Raw genomic sequence first — 26,370 nt, 5'->3', positions numbered from 1 at the left:
GGGCGCGTTTATTTTTCCTTTGGGGGGGGGCAGAGAAGGCAAGAAAGTGGCCGTGTCTCGCCACAAGCGGGTTTTCTGGTCTTGGGAACGCCGGGACGAAGGAAGGCAGACTCGGGAGTTAAGAGGAGGGGGGTGCGGAAGAGGACCGCGGCTGGATTTCCCCCTCGGGCATCCTCGCAGGCGCCGAATCGAGGCCGCCCTTCACCCAGACTGCAGGGGCGCCTATTGCAAACCCCTTCCTCCTCTTCCTCTGGCTTCTGCTCCTGGGGGATCGCCCGGCCAGTCCGACGCCCAGGGGAACTCTCGGGCATCCCGGCACCGTCGTGGCCCGCCTCCCCTTCTCTTTCTCCCCCCTTTCCCCCAAAGCCCCTCCGCCGCCCGAGCGTTTAACCCGGCTGGTGGGCTCTTCGTCGGAGCAGCATCGCCCCCCCCCCTCGCCGCCCCCCTCTCCCCCCTTAAGCCGCTCCGTTTCCCGCTTGCCAATAGCAGATTATGAAAAAAGAGAGCGAGGGAGAGCGAGAGAAGGAGAGAGAGAAAGCCGGAACGGGGAGGGACCTCGGCTGTCAGCGCCCATGCAGATTAACCTTTCAATTAGCTCCTCTTATCAAGTCCCGTCTCGGAGCGCCGGTCCTGGCGGGTTGAGGCCGTTTTTAGCATCCGACAAACACACACACAACACGAAAAGGTTTGCCGGGGGGCGAGGTGGGGTTTTTTGGGGGGGACGCGGGGAGCGGGCAGGAGGGGAAGGCGAGACCCCCGTCCGTCTGTCCGTCCATCCATCCCTCCTTTCCCCTGGCAGCCCCAGGGATGAGCGCAAGGGAGACCCCCCCCCCGTCTTCCTCTTCTTCTTCCTCCGGAGGGCTACGGGAGGCTCTTCGCCACCCACTGGGGGCTCCTTCCCGCGCGGGGAAGCGGCGGGACGGCTTTGTGTGGAGCCGGGCGGGCGGGGAAGCCAGGCGTGCTGCCTTCCAGTCAGGGAAGGGAGAGAAGGCTTGCCAAATCCGTTCTTCGGGGCTCCGGGGCTCCCTTTTTGCTTTCCTCCCCGCTTGCTTGCCAGGCTCCCCCCCACCCCGGTTGCAGATCGCCTGTTCTGCGGCCCGGAGGAGATCCGTGTTTTTCCCCCCTCCCCAGTGGGCTCCCCTCAGCGGGGGCGGCGGCAAGTGGGAGGAGAAGCCGCAGCAGAGGTCAGGGCGGCCGGAGCCGCTTCCACGCGTGGATGGTGGGCGCGCGTGGACGGAGTGGGGGGGCGTCGCTGGGTCGGGAGCTGCCTTGCAAAAGCCCCTCCACCCGCGTGCATGGGGTGGAAAGGTTGGAGTTGAGGCTCCACGCGTGGAGTGAGTGGGTGGGGACGCGGGTGGTCTGGTTCTGCAGCCGGAGGCCCCTTTGCACGTGTGTCTCCCCCCCCCCCCCAGCCCGGCGGGGCTTTTGCATGGCGGGGACTGGGGGGGGGGTTCTCTTTGCATGCACCCTGCTGCAGGCGCGCACACGCATATACACACACACACACGTGCAGCGGGAACGCCCGGGAGAGTGCTCCCCCCCCCCCGCCACCTCCGCCTTTCCGCTTGCAAAGCGGGTAGAGGGAGACGCTTTCTCGTCAATCTCGCCCGACCGGACGGGGTTAGGGAGAGCGCCTTGGCTCGTGGCATGTAAAACTCAACGACTTATGAGTATGCGTCGCGCGCCCGCCCGCGGAAACAAACTTCCTCGGCGGGAGGGCGAGGAAAGGGGAAAGAGAAGAAAAGGGTGGTGGTGGTTGTGAATAATGTTCGATTGACGTTTCGGGAGCCTATCCGGAGGCTCGGCTCGTCCCTTTACCCCCTTCTATTGTTTGCCAGATGTAGTCGCCCGCCAATGAGGGGTCGAGGGCGGTGACGCTGGGCTGTCACAGCTTTGCCAGGAGAGGGTGAGGGAGGGGAGCGTAATTGACGTCTTTCGGCCTCCAATAGGCGGGTCGTGGTGTGCGTGTGGCGGAACGGAATGGCTGGTGGCGAGGGGATGGACAGGTCGTTGGACCTATCGCTGTAGCTTGCCTAATCGGGAGGCGGGATGAAAACGCCCGGATTGGGCTTTCGTCCAATGTCGCGTCTAGAGAGGAAGAAAGAAAATGGCGGCGTGGGTTGCCGAGGTGGGCTGGGTCGCGCAGTACCTGGCGCCACTGCTGCTGCTGCCGGAGAGGAATGTTTGAAGCCATGGTGCAGGAGCCCGCCGTCAGCGCTTGCTCCGGGAAGCGTGGCTCTTCCGTCACCTGCGGTGCCAGGTGTGGCGCTGCCGTGATTTGCAGCAACCTTTCTCCACCTTGGCACTTTAAGATGGGCGGACTTCAACTCCCAGAATTCCCCAGGCAGCTTGGCTAGCTGGGGGAATTCTGGGAGTTGAAGTCCACTCATAGCTGTCAAAGATGCTTTAGAGATCTCGGATGGCAGCCTGGGTTTATTGTAATTTTAAAAGCCAAAAATTGCAAGAGCTTTCTGTGTTTCTCAGTAGGTCCTCCCCTTGGTCATTGACCACTCCCAGAATTTTCTTTTCTTTTTCTTTTTGCAACCTCTTGGGCTACACTATATGAATGGGCATTTCCTGGTGAACTCCGAGCTGAAGGCTTGCCTGGTCTATGACCGGTTTACCTTTTTGAGGTGGGCAAAATGCTGAGTTCCTCTTCCTCAAATGAAGCTGACTCCTGTCTTGGCCATGATATGGAAGAACTTATTTTCTGTGATCTCCTGGTGGTCTCTTGCCCAAAGTCTAAATCTTCCCGCTGAGACTTTCTAGAGCAAACAAATTTTGACTTGGCGCAACCGCTGAGCCTTGATTAATAAAATCCAAAAGGCAAGGTTTGAGCTTCATGTCTTGTGGGTTTAAGAAGGTGTCTTCTCCCAGCTAGGGGCGCTTGAACCATCTGTAAAATAAGCGCAAAGAGGGAGGGGAAAAAAGTCACAAATGAAAAGCAAGCTAGTATTCAAGTTGAAGCCCACTCCTGAGCTCATGAATATGTCCCCTAGTTTCTTACTTACTTTCTGATCCATGAAAGTCTACAAATGCGAACAGAAAAAATTGGGAGCCTTCCACTGACATCTCTGCCTCTCTTCCATAACTGAACTGCGACTTAGGATCAGGGAGCACTTACAGATAGTTCTTATTTAGTGACTGCTTTGTACAGTGACCATTCACAGTTGTAACAGTGGTGAAAAAGTGATTTTGTGACCAGTCCTTGCCTTTATGACCTTCACAGGTCTGTAAAGCAAAGGAAAGCTGCACTAAATGTAAGCACAGTTGACTTAGCAATTGCTTTGCTTAATGACTAAAATGCTAGTCCCTGTTTTGTTTGCTAAACGAGGACTTATCTGTATTTTGTTTGAGCTGAAACTTCCCTCGGTCTTTCAGTGCATTGGTATGGACTGTGATAACTTTGGGACAAGCTTTTTGTGGTCTTCAGACTTAAAAGAGTTCTCCTTTTCAATCCAATCAGTTGTGATTTAGTCATAGACCATGCTTAAGCCAACTCTGGTTTATTCATCATCAGAATAATAATAGAATGGCAGAAGAACCTAAGCCCATCGCATATTTATTAATTATCAAATTTATATAGCTGATCATCTCATGAGAATTGACTCTGCTCAGTGTATATGAATACAACAATAATGTGAAAGTCACAGCTTTGTGGCTTGTGTTTTAACATGATCTGTAATATAATGCATACGTTCTGCTAATGTAGTTTAGGCGACAACTTGAGATTAAGCAAACAGTGTTTTATATGTGAATCTAGCTCATTGAAATAGAAAGAGTCCATGATCAGCTGCTGGAAGTATGAATGTTGTTGCCTGGAGGTGAGATGGGCGGTAAATAAATTTAATTATTATTACTAAAATAATAATTAATTTAATTGGGAAACTTTTCAATGGAAATGCTATAGAAGTTCTACCATAGTGTCAAAATACTTGCCATTTATTTCTTGATGCTATTGCTATGTGCAGCAAGTCACTAGCAAACGTTTTTCATCTTCTTTTCTTTTGAAGTAATTTGAGATGTAAAGAGATATTTTGGGATGGTTTGGGAGCAAGGTTAAAACAACACACAGGAATCTGTTGTATGTGTCGTTTTAATAAAGCTCATAAAGAAGCGGAATGCAAAGTTTTAAAAAAATGTTTTTATGTTATTGTTAGTGTTATTATTTTAAACAAAATCTATTAATAAATTAGGTAGTGCAAATAATGGTTATGATTTTCCCTACAGTTAATGTGAAACAATCGATGCCAGTGAAAGAAGAGTGGGAACGGATGGTGCGTATCTAATGCTGTCCTTATTCTTGGTTTTTCTCCCACGATGAAGTCATGAACAGAAGAGAGAAAGTGGCTAGGAAGAACTTCTTGCTGCGCCCTCGGAAAAGTAATTATTTCTTTTCACAGCACGTATTAAATTACAGAATGTTCTACTATAAGTTGCATGATTTATAGAGCATTAAAAGGTGATTTAATAAATTAATGGAGGATATAACCGTATTGTCCATATTATCTCCAGAAGAGAAACGCGACACCCCTTGATTTCTCTTGCTGGAGTATCCTGATGGGAGCATGTAATTGTTCCTACGTCCTCTGAAAAGACATAGGCCCTGGGGAACAAAGTGCCTGACTTTAGAAGCCTTTTACCTGGTGGAGCTGGGCTTTTTTTTTGTTAGAGAAAGATTTTCTTTTCTTACTGCTCCAATTTTTCACAAACTGTCTCAGATTTCTTCCTTAAAGATTTCTTCCTTAAAGAGAGATAGAATCATGATCACATGAAGTGTTAATACCAATTTATAATGCCTTGGTAAGGCCACCCTTGGAATATCGCATCCAGTTTTGGTCTCCACGATGTAAAAATGAGGATGAGACTCTAGAAAGAGTGCAGAGAAGAGCAACAAAGGGGATTAGGGACTGGAGGCTAAAACATGAAGAACGGTTGCAGGAACTGGGTATCTCTAGTTTAATGAAAAGAAGGACTAAGGGTGACATGATAGCAGTGTTCCGATATCTCAGGGGCTGCCACAAAGAAGAGGCAGTCAAGCAATTCTCCAAAGCACCTGAGGGCAGGACAAAAAGCAATGGATGGAAACTAATCAAGGAGAGAAGCAACTTAGAACTAAGGAGGAATTTCCTGACAGTGAGAACGATTAATCAATGGAACAACTTGCCTCCAGAAATTGTGAATGCTCCAACACTGGACGTTTATAAGAAGATGTTGGATAACTATTTGTCTGAAATGGTGCAGGGTTTCTTGCATAAGCAGGGGGTTGGACTAGAAGACCTCCAAGGTCCCTTCTAACTCTGTTATTCTAGTCTATTCTATTTGAGTCACATCTTGCAGCTGAAGGAAGCTTACACCAGAAGGATTCAGTCAGGTGCCAACAGAAGTACTCCTCTGTACATTGTGGTACAGGCCACAATGGAGTCCCAAATTTCTGTTGTTAAATGAGACATTTGTTAAGTGAGTTTTGCCCCATTTAATGACATTTCTTGCCACGGTTATTAAGTGGATCACTTGATAAGTGAAGAACCCAGTGGTTACGTGAATTTGGGTTTCCTCCATTGACTGCAAAAGGGGATGCAAAAGGGGATCACATGAACTCGTGATGCTGCAACGGTCATAAGTATGAACCCGTTGTCAAGCACCTGAATTTTGATCACATGATCACATGATCATGGGGACGCTACAAAGGTGGTAACTGTGAAAAAACGATCATGTAATTTTTTTCAGTGCCGTCCTAACTTTGAACGGTCCCTAAATGAACTGCTATAAGTTGAGGACTACCTGTATTGCAATGCATGTTATCTTTTGTGATATAGATAGTCCTTGATTTACAGCCATTTGTTTAATGACTGTTCAAAGTTTCAAGAGCACCGAAAAAAGGGATGGGCACTTTTCATACTTAACCTTTGTTGCAGCGTCTCCATTGTCAAAATCCAGGTGCTTGACATCTGGTTCATATTTAGGGATGATTGCAACCTTTTGCAACCTTCCAACAAGCAGATTTCATTTAACACCCAGGTTGCTAACTTAACAATTGGGAGTGATTCATTTAACAACGGGGGCAAAACCGTCTTGCTTAGCAAACATAATTTTAGGGCTCGCTCAGTTGCGGTCGTAAGTCAAGGACTACCTGTAAAGTTTGATGTGAAGAAAATATGAATGCTTGTGGACGGTAGATGTGGTTCTGGGTGTCCCTTTCAAGTTATGGAGTTTTTGAGAAAAAGAAAAATAGTAGCCAAAGTTGCTTAAAAGTTGCCACGATTAACACTCTTGTTTGGTAGTCCAACATAGGGATTATGGACAAGGGATGCCACTTCTTTTAAATCTCTTGTCTTTTCCATATGAATTTTATCAGAGGGCTCTCTGGATCCCTTGGCAAAATTCAAAGTGTTTCCAATCAAATAGCAAATTGCTCTCCTAGACTGAGAGGATGAACACATTTTGGCATTAATCTCCCTCCCTCCCTTGATGCATTTGAAGCATACTATGGCATAAGTGATGATGGGTTTAGTAAGTATTGTGTTTATCATCCATAACCTTTAGACAAGGCGATTTTGTTTTTAGTGGAGCCGGTTACGTGGTCTAGCATCTTCCAGCTTCATGACATCTCCATGCCCAATAAGACTGCAGAGGCAGAGTGCTTAGAACATGGCGGGATTTAAAAATTACTGCATTTTTAGATTACTAGTAATCTACTAATTCTAATTACTAGAATTACTAGATTACTGGATTTGGGGATGTTGAGAAACTGGTAGCTTTCTTCTTCTTCTTGTGCCATATCCGTCGTTGGCGATCGTGTTGGCGATCCTATTTTTATCAGCAGCCACACGAAAAAGTGCTGTTGAGTTTTGTTCAAACCAATCCCTTAGGTTTTGAAGCCGTGTTCTACTTCTGCCTGGATCTCGTTTGCCTTCAATCTTTCCCTGGAGGATTGTGAAGTATGCTTTATTTTTCCAGGTGTCGCCTCACATTTCCAAAATATTCTAACTTTCGTTTTTTAATGGTTTTGATTATTTCCCTTGGTTTTCCTAGGTGGTTTATCACCTCCTTATTTCTGATTTTGTCAACCCAGCTTATACGTAACAGCCGTCTGTAAATCCACATTTCAAATGCTTTTACTGGTAGTTTTGTGTATCCTATTACTGTATGCTTTATTTCAGTTTGGGGTTTGAAAGGTGGCAGATATACTGTAATATTGGCTGGTATTCTATCTTCTGAAAGACTGAACTATCATCCAGTATGAATTTTGGAGTTTAATCCTAAGAAGCCAGTAGTGTAACCTTTTCCCCCAATCCAACTGGTGCTTCTAAATATTAGTTAATAATGAATGCATTGGCCAATAGAGGTGTAGCTTTTAAAATAAAACTATATATTTACATTCTTAAATGATGAACTGAGTTTTGCTGTGAATGAAACTTAACCTGCTTTCTATAAATATTCTTTAGAATTGATGAAGATCTGGAAAGATTTGTCCCGGCCAGAGAGAAAAGCCATCAAGTTGTAGAGATGTATATTCCATCTGGTGTAAGAAGATGACTCCACTTTCCTATGTTGGTTGATGAAGGCATCTCCTTTAGAAGACCATGCCTGAGATCCCTCACCATCTTTGAACCTAAGGGATGCCTTCTTCAGATGGTGGTACCAGAAGGTAAAATGTGAAGGCATAGGAGAAGGATCATTGTTGGAAGAGAAAGGAACTCTATGGGTAACTCTTGTGGGTGGAAGATTATTGGTCAACCATGGTAAAGCTCGCCAATCCACTTTACACAGAGTGGATTCTTGAAGCCATCCACAAAGTGAAAAGGCAGAAGCAGAGGCCCTCGGAAGAGAGGATTTGCCATGCCGTTTGCGCATCCCACGGCTTAGATAAGAAGACCGTTTCCGAACAGTTGGAGCTAAGCGTCCAAGATGGCTCTGTTCTCAAAGTTACCAACAAAGGCCTTGCATCCTACAAGGACCCAGATAACCCTGGGCGTTTTTCCTCCCTTAAAATGGATGACGTTCCTAAACCCTCGAAAGTATCTAAGGGAACCTGTCACGAGCTTCGAAATGTGGATTGGAATAAGCTCCTGCGCAGAGCCATCGAAGGGCTCCAAGAACCAAACGGATCTTCCCTCAGAAACATCGAAAAATACCTGAGGAGCCAACATGACCTGGCGGGCGTCTTCAACAACCCCATCTTTCAGCGGAGATTGCGCCTGGGGGCCAAACGTGCCGTCAATAATGGGAGGCTGTTGAAAGAAGGACCCCAGTACAGGGTGAACCAAGTTAGCTTGGAAAGCCGAGGGACATATAAATACAGTTCATTTCCAGCCTCCCTCCCGCCCGTCAGCCTTTTGCCTCACGAAAAGGACCAGGTGAGTGTTGTTCCAGTTGTTTCCAAACAGTCGTTAGGGTCCCTGTTTTGTTGGGATACTTGTTTTCTTTTTCAATACAAAGCTGCACTGAGAGGAATTTTTACATAAAACGGTTAAGGAGTTTTTCCAAGCGTCTAATGGCATGATGGCAAACCTGTGGCACACCTGCCAGGTGGCATGCAGAGCCCTCTCTGTGAGCACGTGTGCCATCGCCAGCTGCTCTTCTGGTTTCCGGTGCGCAAATGCGCACCAGGCAGCTGGTCTTTACAGCCACCAGAAGGCCAGAAAGCGGCCTGAAAAATGCCCCCAAAGCAGGTCATTTTTCAGGTTGTTTTCAGGCCGTTTTGGGGACTTTGGGGGGCTGGTTTTTGGGCCGTTTTCTAGCTGTTTTCAGTCTGAAAAACAGCCAAAAAACCAGGCCTGAAAAAATGGCCAAACAACAGGCATGTGTGTGCTAGCCAGGTAGCCTTCGGGTTTTCAGTGCTCCTGTGTGCACGAAGACCAGCTGGCTGCCATGCATGTGTGTGCTGGAAATCCAAAGACCAGCTGGCTGACGTGCGCATTCACACACGTTCTGGTTTGGGCATTCAGTGCCGAAAAGGTTTGCCATCACTGGCCTAGTGGTTTCAAGATATATTAAAAACTCATGTCCTTGGGGAGCTTAAAAATATTTTAATATTTATTCTCCTTTTCCAAAATAAAACATGTGGATTTGAGGACTATGCATCCAAACTAATGCAACTGAAAGAGAGAAGAAGCCTATAAGTGTGAAAAGTATTGATGATTATGCGGTGTCATTTCTGCTCGCAGAGTCAGATATGGTGGACTGAGATATTTGGAACTCAGATTCAGACTGGGAAGATTTGATTATTATTATTATTATTAATTTTTAAAGGATAATGCATTTTAACTTCGGATTACTAGTATTAAGAAATCTAAGAATAAATGATACAATTTTTATCTTTTGAAATGTTGAGGAATATAGGATCAATCGGTCTAGAACACCTCTTCCTGTTTTCTCCACTATGAAACATGTTTCCCGCTGTGAGATTTAATGGGATTCTGAATCTCTTTATTATCAGTCAAATTTGCTATTTTGGTTGCTGTGGATAAGTATGCACTGGAGTAAAGCTGCAGTGCATGAAGAGACGCTTAATGGAAATTATTATTGGACCTCTTCCATGGTCTTTTGTCTTGCTTGCCAGTTGTTACCATCAACGGAATCATGGCTTTCTTATTCCATTTCTTCGCAGGATACGTAGATGGCTTTTCTCCATTCGCCTCAAATTGACTACTCAATTCTGACTCATTAATTGAAATCTGCGCTTGCCTCCCTATTGCCGGGTATTATCCCCCCAGCCAATCCTTCAGCATCCTTAACAACATTGTATACTTTAACGACTGACCCCCCCCCCAAAAAAAAGTGTTATCTCCAAATTTGGGGAGGGATGGTTTCCACCACAAATGCAGACTGTGAGCCCCACATGTACCGTATATTTTTCAGATTATAAGATGCACCTAAATTTAGAAAAGGAAAGAATAAAAAAAAAATTTTGAACTCCGCACGCTCCATTTTCTGCCCTTTTGGGGGGGCTTTTTTCTACCCTTTTCCAGCCTTTTTTCTACCATTTTCAGCCCTTTTTCTATGCTTTTTTGGCCCATTTGGGGGGCTTTTTTGGCCCGTTTTTGAGGCTTTTTTCCGGCCCATTTTCGAGGCTTTTCTTATCCCCCTTTCAAGACTTTTTTGGCCCATTTTTTCCACAAAAAAAGGGCCCCCAAAAGCCTCAAAAAAGCCAAAAATAGGCCTGAAAACGGGGCATGCAGAGGCCAAAAAATGGCTGGTGGGTGGGCGGGACTTTGGCAATATTCGCTCTATAAGACACACAGACATTTTCACCCCCTTTTGGGACACAAAAAAGTGCATCTTATCGTCCGAAAAATATGGTAGTTGTTCGTGCCAGTTGTTCAGTCACAAGGTTTTTAATAAATTGTTCAGCAAGTGTGATTTTACCTAGTTTTGATTATTTTTTAATACGTTCCCCAAATGCAGATAAGGATGAAAAATGAATGGTTTTCATCCTGCGCCAGCAGGCTTTTGAAAACGGAACAGGGAATGTTAGGGATATAAGAATATTTATTCACTTATTGAAGTAGAAATGCTTTAAATTAATAAAAAGGGAGAGGGAGGAGGTCAGTGCAGCACTCACACTTCTGACGCTGACTGCTTGGGAACTTTATTTGAGAGTGAAATTTCATGGCTCAAAATCCTCTTGGCTTCTCTTCCCCAAGATCAAACAATCGTAGCGCCGCCTTTGATCTTCGGAACGTCGGCAAAATTCTTGGGCCAATTTAACATTTGGATTTATTGGTTTGTCGTGAGAGCCTGTGTGCGTTTACTGGCGATGCCTGCAAATTCTAAATGAGAATGGGGATCGCTTTGCCTTCTGAAGGGCTCCTTATAAGGCCCTGACCATACTTCACTAGATGCCTTAATATCACACCTTACATTTAAACGATGATCTAAAAACGAGAGCCATCTCAGCTTCTTCGAATGATTTTACTGCACATATATTTACAGAAAAGGAAGGATTTAGGATTCTCACTCACTTGTGTGATTACAATAGAGATGCTAATATTATTTGCTGTAGAAATAGAAGTTAGTTATCATATAAGAAATGTTGCAGTAGTACAGGTAGTCCTCAACTTAGATAAAGGTAAAGGTTCCCCTCGCACATATGTGCTGGTCGTTCCCAACTCTAGGGGGCGGTGCTCATCTCCGTTTCAAAGCCAAAGAGCCAGCGCTATCCGAAGACGTCTCTGTGGTCATGTGGCTGGCATCACTAAATGCCGAAGGTGCATGGAGCGTTCTTACCTTTGCACCAAAGGTGGTCCCTATTTTTCTACTTGCATTTTTACATTATTTTGAACTGCTAGGTTGGGAGAAGCTGGGACAAGTAATGGGAGCTCACTCTGTTATGCGGCGCTAGAGATTCGACCTTTCTGATCGACAAGCTCAGCATCTTAGTCACTGAGCCACCACATTCCTTACAGTCCTCGACTTATGACCACATGTTGCTGAGAAATTCGTTAAATGGATTCTGCCCCATTTTACAATTTTTCTTGCCACCTTTGTGAAGCGAATCGCTGCCGCTGTTGAATTAGTAACACGGTCGTGAAGGTTTCCCCCATTGACTTTGCTTGTCGGAAGGTCGCGAAAGGGGAATCATATGACCCCCGGGGAATGCTGCGACCGTCATAAATATGAGACGGCTGTCAAGCAACTGAATGCAAATCCTGCGACCCTGGGGAGGCTGCCACGGTCGTAAGTGTGAAAAACGGTCATAAGTCACTTTTTCCAGTGCCGTTGTACCTTCCAACGGTCATTAGGCGGACTGTTGTAAGTCGAGGACTACCTGCAATGTATTAAACGTAGATTCCATTGTTTATACTGGAGTATCAGACAGCCTATGTAGTGCTTCCACTCTTCATATTTTTTCATGCCAACAAAAGGAGGATCTGATCCAAAATTACCAACTAGGTTTCTGGGACTGAGGATATCTCCAGGGTTAGTCTAGCACAGGGGTCTCCAACCTTAGCAACTTTAACACCTGTGGACTTCAACTCCCAGAATTCCTCCGCCAGCTGGTATTAAAAGTTGCTAAGGTTGGAGACCTCTGGTCTAGCATCTTCTACATCACACTGGCTTTTGTGACATACAAACCATTGAGACTTTTGGCAGAAGCGCTGGTGATTCTAACACCCAGTGACTGTGTAGCACACAAACACAGTCCTGGGCATGTTTTGAGTAATGACTTACTGTATTTTTCGGAATATAAGACGCACCCTTTTCCCTCAAAAAAGAGGCTGAAAATCTGTGTGCGTCTTATACACTGAATGCAGCATTTTTTGCCTCCCGAAACTCCACCCCCTTCACCAAAATGACCATGCAAAGCCTTTAGAAGGCTTCCAGAATGCTCCTGGGGGCCGGGGGGGGGGCAGAAATGAGCGAAAAACAATCTGTTTTTTTGCTCCCCCCCCCCGCCAGCCCCCAGCAGTACTCTATAAGCTTCCTAAAGGCTATCCATGCCCTTTTGGGGGGGGGGGGACAGAAAACGGGCTCTTTTTCGTGAAAAATGGGCCATTTTTTGCTTGTTTTTGCCCCCCTGCCCCCCAGAGCACTCTACAAGCCTTCTAAGGGCTATTCATGCCCTTTTTTGAAAAAAGACGGGTCCATTTTCACGAAAAACAGGCTGTTTTTGGGAGGTTTGCAAAGTGCAAAAACTTTTTAAAAAAATTTTCTCTTCAAACCTTGCTGCTTCTTATACTCCGGTGCATCTTATACTCCCAAAAATACGTTATTCTTTTTTTCAAGGACATTTCTGTGTTTTAGGCTGTGGGTTTGAGCGCCGAGCTTGGCAATTTTGGTCGCAAACATTTTGTCCCCATTCGAGGAGGCATCATCAGTGCACTTTGGATTGTGCTTGCCTGGGGGAGCCATGGCCTTTAAATCCCTCGCTGAGTCCGGGTTTGATTTCGGGTTGTGTGATTGGCTGGCTGTCATTGCCAAGTTATAGTCCTTGATTTTAAGTACTGTTTAAGTACCGTTTTAAGTTAACAGAATTTTATTACTGTCACAGACCAGAGACCAGAACAAATAGCAACACTCAATAAATATGCAGTTAAAAATTCTAGAATAACAAAATAAATAACAGATAAAATCTATGAATAAAATCCAGTCTGTTTTTATCACACATGGCCTAACTATACTAAAATCATAATCCATAAACTGTGGTGCCTGTTTAATACTAAAAACGAAAGGAATAAGCAGTGCAAAGGGTTAGCCACATTTGTTGTTTAAAATAGCTATGGTGTGTTGGAAGAAATGTCCTTCTGGATTCAGTTCCAAATGGGGAAAAAGACACTAGAAACATGGAGTCTGCTTGGAAAGATGGTTTAATGGTGGTCAGGACCACGTGGTTTGAGGTCCTGAACAGAAAAGGGGGATCCCATGCTTCCAGATGTTGGGTGAAGAAGAAAAGAGAGAAAAGGAAGGGCTTGCTGCGTTTTTTTAATACTCTCTGTTCAGCCCCATCTCTCTGTTTCCTGTTCCTGCGTAAGAAATGTATTCTGATTGGTTGTCAGACTCCCATGGGGCCATGCAGGGGCAACTCTCTAGGCTGTGTTTTGAGTCCAAGTTTGGTTGAGTTCCCAGATGCCATGTGGTGAGTTTCTGTAGGTTAAGCCTATCTTTGTTATGTAAAGTAGACTAGCTCAGGGCCCTTAATGGCCCATTGAGAAAAGTGGGTGCTATTAAGAGTGGGTCTGTTTCCTGCCTAAAAACATGTTTTCTCCATTTTTGATCCAGGGAAATATAATATTCTGCCGTTTCAATATTTCCCAGGATATTTCATTTTTCTAGGAGAGGGGTGGGTGGATTAGACACCTGTGTAGAAAGTTAGCACCCACCCCTTTCCTGGAAGAATGAAATATTTTGGGAAATATTATAAAAAGCGGAATATTATATTTCCCTAAAGGAGCAACATGCTCTTGGAAAGCACCCCCCACCTTTCTTAATAGCTCCAGCAGGACTGGGCCAGCCTATCTACAAGACAAAATGACTTCAGCTCCAGGATGATGGGATTATCCTTCAGGGCAAAGCCATTCAGCCACAATAGGAACTGCATTGCATCAGCCCAAATTTCAACCAAGCTTGACTCAGAAAACCTACAAAGTCTGACAGCAACGAATAGAATTGCCACAGGAACAGGAAGCTCAAGGACAAGGACCAAGAGAGGCTATAAATAACACTCACTCTTCTCTCCATGTGGTCAGCTGCCCAGGACTTCAAACCCATGTAATCCTGTTCCCCAATAAACCATATTTCCAATCAGCCTCCATATTTCCAGTGTCTTTCTCCCCACTTGGAACTGAATGAGATGGACATTTTTCCAACGCATGTTTCCGACGAATCAGTGCTGCTGCGCAGAATCTAGCCACCAATTTTGATGCTTTATCAGAATCACAATTGTTTCCAGGCATGGAAAACCAAGGGTGCTTTTGAAGCCTTTAAAAAACTTCATGTTGAATTTTTAAGGATTTTTTAAAAGTTGAAGGATTTTTAAGAAGCTAGCAGGTGGGAAAAAATTACATGCCCAGCCAGTGGGGAAAAATTGTATGAACATCCATTGGGCTGTGCCTGTTTTAATCCACTCTTCGAGCAGATAAAATAATTGAGTGGAATTAAAGTTTAAAATAGCACTTGGAAGTTAGGCTCTTCTAATGAAAAATAATCACAAATTAAAAATGTAAAATCAATTAAACACAACCTGCAAATAATTAATTCTAATAACTGGTGAAGTTTACACATTGATTTCCATACATTTTCCAATGCAGTGGTGGAAAAATATCTTTAAAGGTAAAGGTAAAGGTTCCTGTCTCACATATGTGCTAGTCATTCCCGACTCTAGGGAGTGGGGCTCATCTCTGTTTCAAAGCCAAAGAGCCAGCACTGTCCGAAGATGTCTCCATGGTCATGTGGCTGGTATGACTAAACGCCGAAGGCGCATGGAACGCTGTTACCTTCTCAACAAAGATGGTTCCTATTTTTCTACTTGCACTTTTTACATGCTTTCAAAATGCTAGGTTGGCAGAAGCTGGGACAAGTAACGGGAGCTCACTCCGTTATGCAGCACTAGGGATTCAAACCGCCGAACTATCAACCTTTGTGATCGACAAGCTCAGCGTCTTAGCCACTGAGCCACTGCCTCCCATAAAATATCTTTAGCTGTTGATAAAAGGGAAACGCTTCCTCTGAGCCAGGTGTAACTTTTACCCAGTGGAGCAGGCCAACTGTTGAGTTGATCTTGTGTGCTTATAATTCACTCTTACTCTGTCCAAGGCATGCCCTGCTTTTGAATGTTTGGATGCCATAATAAATAACCTGGATTGCATATCTGTATGTTTTGTTTTTTTCCAAGAATCTAAGTCTTTTATTCAGTTGTCCCTCCCAAAGCCCATTCCAAGTGTGTTTTAGGTCAGAGATATGATTCAATTTCCACTTAACACGTTCCCTTTTTCTCTTTCACTGTATTCATTTTTTTGGGGGGTCTTTCCTACATTTGGAACCAAGCTGACCTTTTTACACCAGTCCTCCAAACCCTCTACCTCCTCCCTGTAAGCACCCTGGTTGTCATCCTGAATAAGGCCCACAATTGTTGTATCATCTGCATACTTCAGGGTAGCAAACCGTGCACAACAGTCATGGGTCAACAGGGACCCATGTAGACTTGGGACACAGCCCTGAGGAGAACCTGTGCTGATGAAAATGGTATTGAAATATTAGTCCTACCTCATACATATTGGGACCCTTCTTCTTCTTCTTCTTCTTCTTCTTCTTCTTCTTCTTCTTCTTCTTCTTCTTCTTCTTCTTCTTCTTCTTCTTCTTCTTCTTCTTTTTCTTTTTCTTCTTCCCCTTTTCTGCTTCTGCTTCTCTTCTTCTTCTTCTTCTTCTTCTTCTTCTTCTTCTTCTTCTTCTTCTTCTTCTTCTTCTTCTTCTTCCCCTTTTCTGCTTCTTCTTCTTCTTCTTCTTCTTCTTCTTCTTCTTCTTCTTCTTCTTCTTCTTCTTCTTCTTCTTCTTCTTCTTCTTCTTCTTCTTCTTCTTCTTCTTCTTCTTCCCCCCTCCTCCCCTTTTCTGCTTCTGCTTCTTCTATTCTTCTTCTTCTTCCTCCTCCTCCTCTACCCCCCTCTCAGGGGAGAAACAAACCACCTTTGAGATGCTATCCTTCTTTGAGTTAAGCTTGATTCCTGGTCATGAAGTCTGATTGGCCACAATATTGGAATGGCTTCCCCTCTTCCAGAGGATGTTTGCATTTCCTAGCCTAGTATACAACCATTGATGGAGGTCTCCCTTCCATGTACGAATCGCTTTCAACTTAGTTAGAGGGGTGGGGCCATCTTCTGTGTCCTTTCTTCGTTAGTTGTTTTCTCCTTTTTTCTTCTTCTTAATTTGCCCTCTCTCTTCGTAGCCAGCATTGTTTTTTTCCTTGCCTGTTTTTTTTTTTAGCAATTATTTATTTGGACTTTGGTGTCTTTAAAATGTACCTTTCCCCAACTTCTAGCATCCAATTTTTTGCCCCTTTTCCTTCCTACATGACAGATTTGTGAACATAATTTTACAACACTCTGGTTTTTTAAAATTTATTTTAAAAAGATGGCTGCAGTGGTGGGATTCAGCCAGTTCGCACCTATTTGGGAGAACCGGTTGTTAACTTTCTAAGCAGTTTGGAGAGCCGGTTGTTGGAAGAAATCTTCTTTTGTTTTTACCCCACTTTACAGGGATAATCCTGTAAGGAAGGCAGGAAGGAAACATTCTGGTGTTGCTTCTAGCCTAATCTTTATTGCCCTGCTTACAGAAACTGCCTCTCGCGTTAACCATTATTATATTATAACAGCTAAGGCGAAGCGCCCATTGACCTGAGTGACGTTGAGTTGGCCACGCCCACCCAGTCCCATGACCACTGAGCCCTGCCTACCCAGCTGATCATTACGGCAGAGAACTAGTTGTTAAATTATTTGAATCCCACCACTGGATGGATGCATTGTAAAACATTCATTGTTCTATGCTATGAAGGAGTCATAATTTTGATTCATGCTTTTAGAACATAAAGTATCTCTCTGTGTGTATTAAATTAGGATAATTTAATTCTTGCAAGAATGCATTGAGAAAATCTCTTGTATCAGTTAGTGATGGCAATTAGTTGTCATTGGCAGAAAAGCCAAATTGATGCATCTGTTCATATAGATTGTTATCACAAGGGCTAAGTGTATTAATTTCTGATCCTGGAAGGTAAATAGTGCTTTTCCTCCAAAGCTATTGCTGGAAGATCTCTTTACCACTCAGTGTGATGCTCTCAGTAATTTTTCCGCTCAAATCCAATTACCGTACAGTGTGTTTGAAATCCAGCTTGTCTTGGCTGCGGGGCGAAACATTTTAAGGTTTATCACTTATACTCAATGATGTAGATTATGTAGATCATTTTAAAACTGATTACTGTGATTCTAGGATTGTTGGTATATTATTTATTTTAAAGAACAACGGAATGGAGTGGATTGCTTTGAGAGCAGTGGTGGGATACGACCGATACGCTCCGGTGCCTGCTGGGAGCACCAGGTACTGTTCTGGTATGATGCTCCGGAGGGACCACCCGCTCGCCCGCTCTCCTTATCGCTATTTGAGCCGACCGGGGCAATGGCGTATGCACATGGGGCATATGGCACCTGTGCAATGCTCTGCTGAGCAGCTGGAGCGTCGTGGGCGGTGGGTATGCATGCGTGCGCTGTGCATGTGGTGGACGTGCGGCCCTGTTGCAGCGTACCGGTTGCAACGGGAACCCACCACTGTTTGAGAGGCAAGAATATTCTCTCATTAGCTGAATAGAAAAACAACATTTCATTATTCTGTGATATCACTAAAGATATCTGCAGAGCCATCTGCATAATATAGAAAGATAAATGCCTAAAAAACTATCAGAAGAAAGTGAAGGCGTGACATTCTCCCATTTATTATAAAATCTTCTCACTTCTTTCTCTGGGGGGGGGGGATCCCTAATATTTTTAAAAGACATGCACCAAGTAAAATAAATAAGCATGCATGTGAATGAATACAGAGAACAAGGACCTCATTTTAAATCTGTGAAAAGAAAATATCTAGGTTCAGAATTGGGAATATCTTCCAGAAATCGATTCTGATCTGAGTAAGAACTACGTTCTAAGTTCAAAAGCAGGTAGCATTGTCCAGAATTAACTTTGGCTAATGGTTTCATGTGTCTAATTTTACCTAGCATTACTTAGATTTGGGGTAACATTCCATTTTAAAAAATCCGGTGCTATAATTAAGCACATATTTTAAGTTTTTGGGTGTTATCCTAAAAGATTACCTGACCTGGGGCAACTCACATTGCAGCCCTGGTCAAAAAGACCCAGCAAAGATTATACTACCTGAGACTTCTTAAGAAACAACAACTGAATGAAAAACTCCTGGTGACCTTCTACCTCTGCACCATAGAGAGCATTTTAACTTTCTGCACCTGTCTATGGTTTGCCAATTGCACAGTGGCAGATAGGAGAGCACTCCAGAGGGTCAACATAGTTGCCCAGAGGATCACGGGTTGCCCTCTCCCCTCCTTGGAAGAGCTTTATAGCTCTTGCTGCCTTAAGAAAGTTCAAAACATTCTTAAAGATCCATCTCATCCTGGGCACTTTTTTTTTTTGAACTATTACCATCTGGCAGCCGGTACAGGACAATAAAAACAAGGATTAATAGGCTGAAAAACAGCTTCTATCCCAGGGCAGTAACTATATTGAATTCTAATGTATGGTGCAATATTAATGCAATATCAGGGGTTTTCAGTTCAATTGTATAGAATGTGAAGGATGTGCATTTGTGTTTTATTTATTTTTTATAGTTTTCTTATGCATGATGTACACTGAAGAGGGCATTTAATTTCGTTGTACGAGGTGCAACGACAGTAAAGTAAACGTACACTTAAAAACTTAAATTTAAATATTGGCACCAGTTCTTCTGATGTTCTTTTTGCATCAAAAGAAGCCCACCTGCCTTTCTGGGCAGGTGGCTCTTCAGCTTGGAAAGACAACTTTCATTCCTCTGCATTAACCTTACAAAGTCCAGTAAGCTTGACAGGATTGCTTAGAGAAAGGAAAGCAATGAATGTGATGGTGTTTGTGGTTTCTTGGCTATTATCCATGAAATGTGGACTGATGTTCCCGTGGAGGAAGCGACACCAACAGCCTTCTTTCTGGCATGCCAGTCCCTTGGTCCACCTGACACAGGTAGGCTCAGCTCAGAAATCAGTTGCTTGGACTTCTTGGTACAGAAAACTACTAGGAGAACGTGGAGAAATCAGATCAGGACTTTGCTTGAGTTGTTGTAGATTCATCTGTTCCTATCTTCGATAGGCCTTTGGGTAATGCAGTATTGATCAATCAATCAACAGAATAGAGCTGGAAGGGACCTTTGAAGCCTTCTAGTTCAACCTACTGCTCAACCAGGAGATCCTATACCAGGGGTCGGCAACCTTAAACACTCAAAGAACCACAAAGATCCTCCAATTCTGGAGCTGATTTTCCCTCACCATAGAGGCAGCATCCTTTTTCCTCTACCTGTCCTAACGGAAAGCCCTATCAATTGTGGAGCCAAACGGCGACAAGGAGCCACAGCCGAGGGATCAAAAGAGCCATATGTGGCTCCAGAGCCGCAGGTTGCCAACCCCTGTCCTATACCATTTGAGACAAGTGGCTGTCCAGTCTCTTCTTAAAATTCTCCAGTGATGGAGCATCGACAAGTTCTGAAAGCAAACCCTTCCACTGGTTAATCGTCCTCACTGTTAGGAAGTTTCTCCTTAATTCCAGGTTGCTGTCAGGTTTCCTAAAAATGCCCTAATTGATTCACGAGTCTCGAGCCAAGTTTCAAAACAAAACTAGTCATTTATTAGGAGCACCATTAGGCAGGACATTTTTGCAGTCAGGTCTGAGCTTCGTTTGAATTATAGCTGAACTTTAGCCCTGTTCCTTCCCTCCCCTCAGTCTATGTCATAAATCACATTCCCCAGTGAGGTGCACCCCTCCCAAGCTTGCTACAGTAATCTGAGGTCTGACTCTAGCTGAAAGTATGCGTGGAATGCGCTCCCCCCCACTTTCCTCACCATGGCAACTTTAGGAGTTGACAGTTGCTTCTCTCCTTCAATTAGTTTCCTTCAATTATTTCTTGTTTTGCCTTCTGGTGCTTTGAAAATAAGATGATTCCCCTCTTCTTGAAGCAACCCCTCAAATACTGGAAGACTGCTATCATGTCCTGCCCAGTCCTTCTTTTCTCTAGACTAGACATACCCAATTCCTGCAACCGTTCTTCATATGTTTTAGTCTCCAGACCTTTAATCATCCTAGTTGTCCTTCTTCGCAACTTTTCCAAAGTTTCAACACCTTTTTTGTAAAGTGGTGACAAAACCATGTGGAGAGGAATATTTACATAACTACACATAATTACGTGGAGAGGAATTTATGTCCAAAATATATTGATTGATGGATAGATGGATTGATTTAAATGTAGTATTGCAGGTTCCACTTTTCTCACCTGCCAACGCTTGTGCCCTTTGCAGATAAAAAGAACAGACATTTCTGACAGTGATTGAATTAATCATTGGAAGATGCATAAAAACTTAACAGCTAAATAGGCAGTAGTTTGGGGAATATGCTTCAGTGAAGAAGACAGGTAGATGTAAATGTGATTTGATGAGCACAATGATCAGGGGATCCCTGAACGGGTTTAGGAAAAATGGTATAGAAATGAATTACTACTATATAAATATTTATGTTGTTCCAATTTGAATGGAGAATGGTGCAGGAGTAATGTTTCTCCTATTAGTATGCAAGAACAATACCAAACATATATTGGACAATTGTGTAGATAACATTTGTAATGTCAGAGAGGGTAGTAAAATAATTACATAAAGGATTTTATTTAGGATACTTGTTTGTTTTGGAATAAACTTTGAGATGTGCTTAAACAGGAAAGGTAGTGATAACATCTACATTCAACTTTCTTGCAATGTCCAAGCGAGTGATATAACACATACTTAAAGTCATTGTCTTGATGCTATTTTTTTAAAGTATATTATTTGTTAGACCTCTTTTATGACGACTTTTGGGTTGATGAGTTCAATAAATAGTTGGATTGTGTATATTCTAATTTAATGCTCCTAATGTATCTTCAAAGCTGTAAAGCAGGGGTCCTCAAACTGCGGCCCATGGGCCAGATATGGCCCACCAAAGCCATTAATCCTGCCCAGGTGGGACCACAAGGCTGCCCTGCTCACATTGCCCCTCCCATCCACCTGCCCCCACCCTAACACAAGTCTTATCTTTGCGAGCCCCGAGGGCTGGAACTGGAAGGTAAAGGCCAATGTTTTGGCTGGGAGTGTGCTTCTGGAGGCAGGGGAGGCCAAAAATGGGCCGCACGGAGGCCTCCCGGGGCATCTGCACAGCCAGCAAGGTGTTGCAGGAGGATTGGATTGGAGCAGGAGGGCCACCCACCACCCAGACTAGTCTTCAAGTTTCAAGCGACAAGAGATGTGTTATTTTTGGGGAGACCATGGGATTGCCCTGCCTCCCCACCAGTCAGCTGGTTTTCGGCGCACTACTTGTCAACCTCCGGACGTCATATACCCACCACCCAGCACCAGTTCAGGGGTTCCTCCCCCACCAGGAGACACACACACACACACAGAGACAGACAGACAGACAGAGACAGAGAGAGAGAGAGAAGGAGATAAGACACACACACAGACAGTCAGACAGATAGACAGAGAGAGAAAGAGAGAGAGGGAAAGAGAAAGAGAAAGAGAAAGAAAGACACCGAGAGAAAGAGAGGCAAGGAGGGAGGGTGAGAGAGACAGAGAGACAGAGACAGAGAGAGAGAGAGAGAGAGAGAGAGAGAGAGAAAAGGAGATAGAAAGAAATACAGAGAGAGAAAGAGAGGGAGGCAGAGAGGCAGGGGTTGAGAGAGACTTGTTTATTGTAAGCTCCTTGGGGCTGAAAGGGATTACTGCAAAACTGAGTTTCCTGAAGTGGACCACTAGACTTCTAAACAACTTAAAAAACGATATAGTAAAAAGAAAAGTAAAAAGAGCAACATGCAAACAAAAGCAAATAAAACACCCCCAGGAGCAAAACAAATGAAAGTTTAATTTGTTTGTATTATTTAATGGACTGCTAAATTGGCCACACCCACTCAGACACATGAGCACCCAGCCATGCCCACCCAGCCCATCTGGCCCCTCAACAGTCTGAGAGACCGTGAATTGGCCCCCTGTTTAAAAGGTTTGAGGACCCCTGCTGTAGAGCAACATTTTCTCTCCCTGTTGACCCCATTGGTAGAAAAGAAATTGTACTTAGCAATTCTGTGATTTATCCTCCAGGAATGAGGATGATTGATAACCAACCTGTTCTTATTAAATTTTCAAGGAACTTCTGTGCAGCTGCGTAACACAAAATATAATGCACCTACAATGTTTGAAAGGCTTCTGGTTTTCTTGCAATTATATACTATGCTGTCAAGGCATTGTCAGTGTTCCAAGTAACACCCCCAATGAAAGAAGACTCTGAGGCTTGAGTTTCCTCAAAGTTCCATTTTATTAGAGATGTCATATTGGCACATCTGGGAAAACCTGAATCTGAAAGTTTCCAGGCTTTCCCACCCAAGTGAAAGTCCAAATCCCTGCCCAACACCCACATGTCCATCACATGGTCCAATCAGGCACTGTCCAAAACTGGAGATGCCTCCCAGTTACACCACTCCAGGTGTAGGGCAAGATGTCCTTGACTCTCTTGAGAAAGGAATGCTTTTTAGACTATATATCTCCCATACCAGTGGTAAAATTCTATTTTTTTGACTACTGGTTCTGTGGGCATGGCTTGGTGGGCATGGTGTGGCTTGGTGGGCATAGCTTGGTGGACATGGCAGGGGAAATACTGCAAAATCTCCATTCCCACCCCATTCCAGGGGAAGGATATTGCAAAATCTCCATTCCCACCTCACTCTGGGTCAGCCAGAGGTGGCATTGGCCGGTTCTCCGAACTACTCAAAATTTCCGCTACCAGTTCTCCAAATTACTCAAAATTTCCACTACCCATTCTCCAGAACCTGTCAGAACCTGCTGGATTTCACCCCTGCCGCATACTCCATATAATCCCTTCTCCCATTTTCCCACAGCAGAAAATGTGGTAAGCTTGAAGGCCCAATGTAAAAGATGGCTTCCTGGCCTGACAGGCTGCCCCCCTTTCAGCAGAAGATTGTGACCTGTAACGAGAGTAACACAGGGGGTTAAAATCATACACCTAACCACCCGGTGTGGGATTGTTTGTATCATTGGACATTCTGACATGAATTCAGCTTAATACTATGCATTTGTGTATAACATTTCATAATGTCATAAACACACACTGGATATTCAGTGCTTTAATTAACAAATAAATAACAAGCAAGAAGTCTCTGCGAGTGTATGGGGACATTGCAGTTCTTAATAGTCTCCCATTTAGGTCTTAATGAGGTTTGATTCCGCTTAGTTTATTATTTAACAATAAACTGGTTGCCTGCTGATGTATACAGTACTTGGACCTTATACTCCCAAATTGGTTTACTATTTTTATGATTTTTATTTTATTATATCTCCGATGCTTTGATTGTGAGTGGTAATACCGTATTAAGAATAAAAACTAAAGTAGCTTTATGCAAATGCTATCATTATTATTTATACTATGTTACATTTCAGTTGTATAGTTTGCCTTCTTCATTAATGCAATGAGAGAATCATTAAAATGCCTGGTGTTCAAATATTTGATCAAACTTCAATTAAAAACCATGTATTTCAAGTTAAAGGAGAAAAACTCTACAGATTTGTAATTGAACATGACAGCTGTTCAGTTTAATTAAGAGCGGATAACATTTTTTTTGGGGGGGGGGAGGGACACTTGTTATCAAGTGAGCCACCTAAAGAGATGAGATGAATGCTGCACATAGGCTGATATCAAAAGTAATTGGTTATTTTCATTTAAAGTTCCATTCTTTCAGCTCAGATTAAATAAGGTCGATTATTTCATGAGTCAATAAAGGAAAGAAGTATGCATGTCTAGCTGTGCAGTTTAGATCTTATGACAGATGCTTCTGAAATTATTGGCATTCCTATAACCTCTGAAAGATGCGGAGGGGATATTAATGAGCTGCTTCAAGTGATGTACAATAACTTTGCTCTTGGATGAAAACAGATGTGAGTGACTCTGTTTAAATATTAAACAGATTCCAGGCCTCTCTGCTGGCTTGTTTTAAGGTGACCTAACAGTATTATATTTAAAAAAAAACTTACCAGATTAAATGCTGAGTGCTTGACCTTGCTTAAATAGTTGTAATTAATTACAGTTAAAGTGTTGGTGAAAGTACTATTGGTAGCAACTATCTTGTCTTCCCGAGGCATGTTCATTGACCTGGACAAGGAATTTACACACCTTTTTATAAATGCATAAACCAAGCAATAGGGTAAAATAAAAATGGTTTAAGAGTTGGATAAGCATGATAAAAATGGCAAGGCAGCTAAATGCTATATTAAGAATTTTCCAGAGGTGGTATTCAGCAGGTTAGCGGAAATATTATAGAATGTAAGGGACTTTAGAGATCATCTAGACAACCCCCACCCTTCCCCTGTGTTGGAATCTGCAATACTGCTGCATCCCTGCCTAAATACTTCCAGCAGAATTTCCAAAGGTGTCTGTTCCATTTTGTAGAGCTCTTACCATTAGGAAATTCCTCCTGATATCAATAATTTGATTCCCAATAAAAACCATTGTTTTATTTTCTTTTGTCTTTCCTTTCGCCTTAGCACTGCAAATCAGTGACCAAATCCAGCCCATCACCTGTATTATAACTCTTTAGATACGAAACACTCTATTGTGTTCCTCCCCATCTTTGTCATCTGCAAATTTGATAATTATATTTTTGAATCCCCATTCAAGTCAAGCTACACTCAGACTTGTGAGGGAGCTTAGAGGTCTTCTAGTCCAACCCTCTGCTATACCATTCCAGACCAGTGGCTGTCCAGTCTCTTCTTAAAAGCCTCCAGTGGTGAATCACTCACAACCTCTGAAGGCATGCCGTAGCAAGGATGAATCGTTTTCATTGTCAGAAAATTGTTCCTTAGTTCCAGGTTGCTTCTTTCCTTCTTTAGTCTCCATCCATTGCTTCTTGACCTGCCTTCAGGTGCTTTGGGGAATAGGTTGCTCCCCTCTTCTTTGCGGCAACCCTTCAAATATTGGAAGGCTGATATCTTGTCTTCCCTACTCCTTCGTTTCACTAGACTAGACAAACCCAATTCCTGCAACTGTTTTTCATATGTTTTGGTCTCCTTTCCCTTAATTATCTTTGTCGGTCTTCTCTGCACTCTTGATAGCCTCCTCAGAATCTCTGAACAGGTTGACATAACAGAACAGAATAACAGAGTTGGAAGGGACCTTGGAGGTCTTCTAGTCCAGCCCTCTCCTCAAGCAGGAGATCCTCTACCGTTCCAGACAATGGTATACAGTCTCTCTCTCTCTCTCTCTCTCTCTCTCTCTCTCTCTCTCTCTCTCTCTCTCTCTCTCTCTCTCTCTCTCTCTCTCTCTCTCTCTCCTCCCTCCCTCCCTCCTCTCCTCCTCCCTCTCTCTCTCTCTCTCTCTCTCTCTCTCTCTCTCTCTCTCCTTCGTCTGGCAACTCTGTGCATGCGCACACTGGGAACAAGCTCCAGCTGTTCTTCTGATGTCTGACTCCGAAGGCAGCTGATGACTGTTAGACGGCCCTGGCCCCAACTCTGCTTTCAACACAGAGCCCCCATCAGAGCCTTCGCCAGATTCCAAGAGTGGCCCATGTTCCTCCCCAACCTCCTCACTGTCCAAATCTGCTATCAGCTGTGCTGGCCGCTGGCGGACCACAACACTCTTCCTTTTAGTACTTAACCTGTCAGGGAAGGAAAATGATGCAAATTATATAATATAATGTCAAGATGTAGATGACATCCTCATGGCTTGTACCAGATGCCTCTATTCCCTATTTTTGATAGTATCTTTTGGTGCAGATTTATACCTGGAATAAATTGCTATCCGTGGCAGAGGCTTGAAATAAATCTGTAAAATTAGGTAGTAATAGTTAATACCTTATGTTCATGAATAATTATCATAACCTATCAAAGCATTTTCTTTGTGTCATCTGTTTAATATATGTGGCTGCATATTAAAGTTTTTAATCCAATCTAGTTACTCTAGAGAATTTTCCAACTGTAACTGTGAGTCTTCTTGAAATCTTCTTTAGAACGTAGTGTTCCATAAATTACTTTTAATAGTTTCAAATGAATTCAATTGAAATAGTACATTAATAAATGGTGAATAAGGGACTTTTAAGAAGTTTTTTGAGATA

The 26,370-nt window shown here is 43.6% G+C and overlaps 1 protein-coding gene across 6 annotated transcripts in view; it reads left to right on the top strand.

Moving 5' to 3' along the window:
- The first annotated feature begins 550 nt into the window (after window positions 1–550).
- KAT6B (lysine acetyltransferase 6B) overlaps window positions 551–26,370 on the top strand; it is a 97,544-nt gene continuing 71,724 nt past the window's right edge. For 3 of the 6 annotated variants that reach the window (XM_081956503.1, XM_081956502.1, XM_081956498.1), the window contains exons 1-3: window positions 2,088–2,260; window positions 4,231–4,383; window positions 7,449–8,360. In XM_081956503.1, coding sequence (XP_081812629.1) covers window positions 7,743–8,360 — 618 coding nt within the window. In that variant the 5' untranslated portion in view covers window positions 2,088–2,260; window positions 4,231–4,383; window positions 7,449–7,742. Of the gene's footprint in view, window positions 686–2,069; window positions 2,261–2,519; window positions 3,261–4,230; window positions 4,384–7,448; window positions 8,361–26,370 lie in introns of those variants that run through there. The other 3 variants (XM_081956499.1, XM_081956501.1, XM_081956500.1) reach the window with 3 other exon arrangements.

This window comes from Natrix helvetica (genome assembly GCF_964273705.1).
Source record: "Natrix helvetica genome assembly, chromosome: 5".
Lineage (NCBI taxonomy): Eukaryota > Metazoa > Chordata > Lepidosauria > Squamata > Natricidae > Natrix > Natrix helvetica.
Note: the sequence above shows the minus strand (reverse complement) of the source record. Positions and strands in the feature narration are given on the sequence as shown.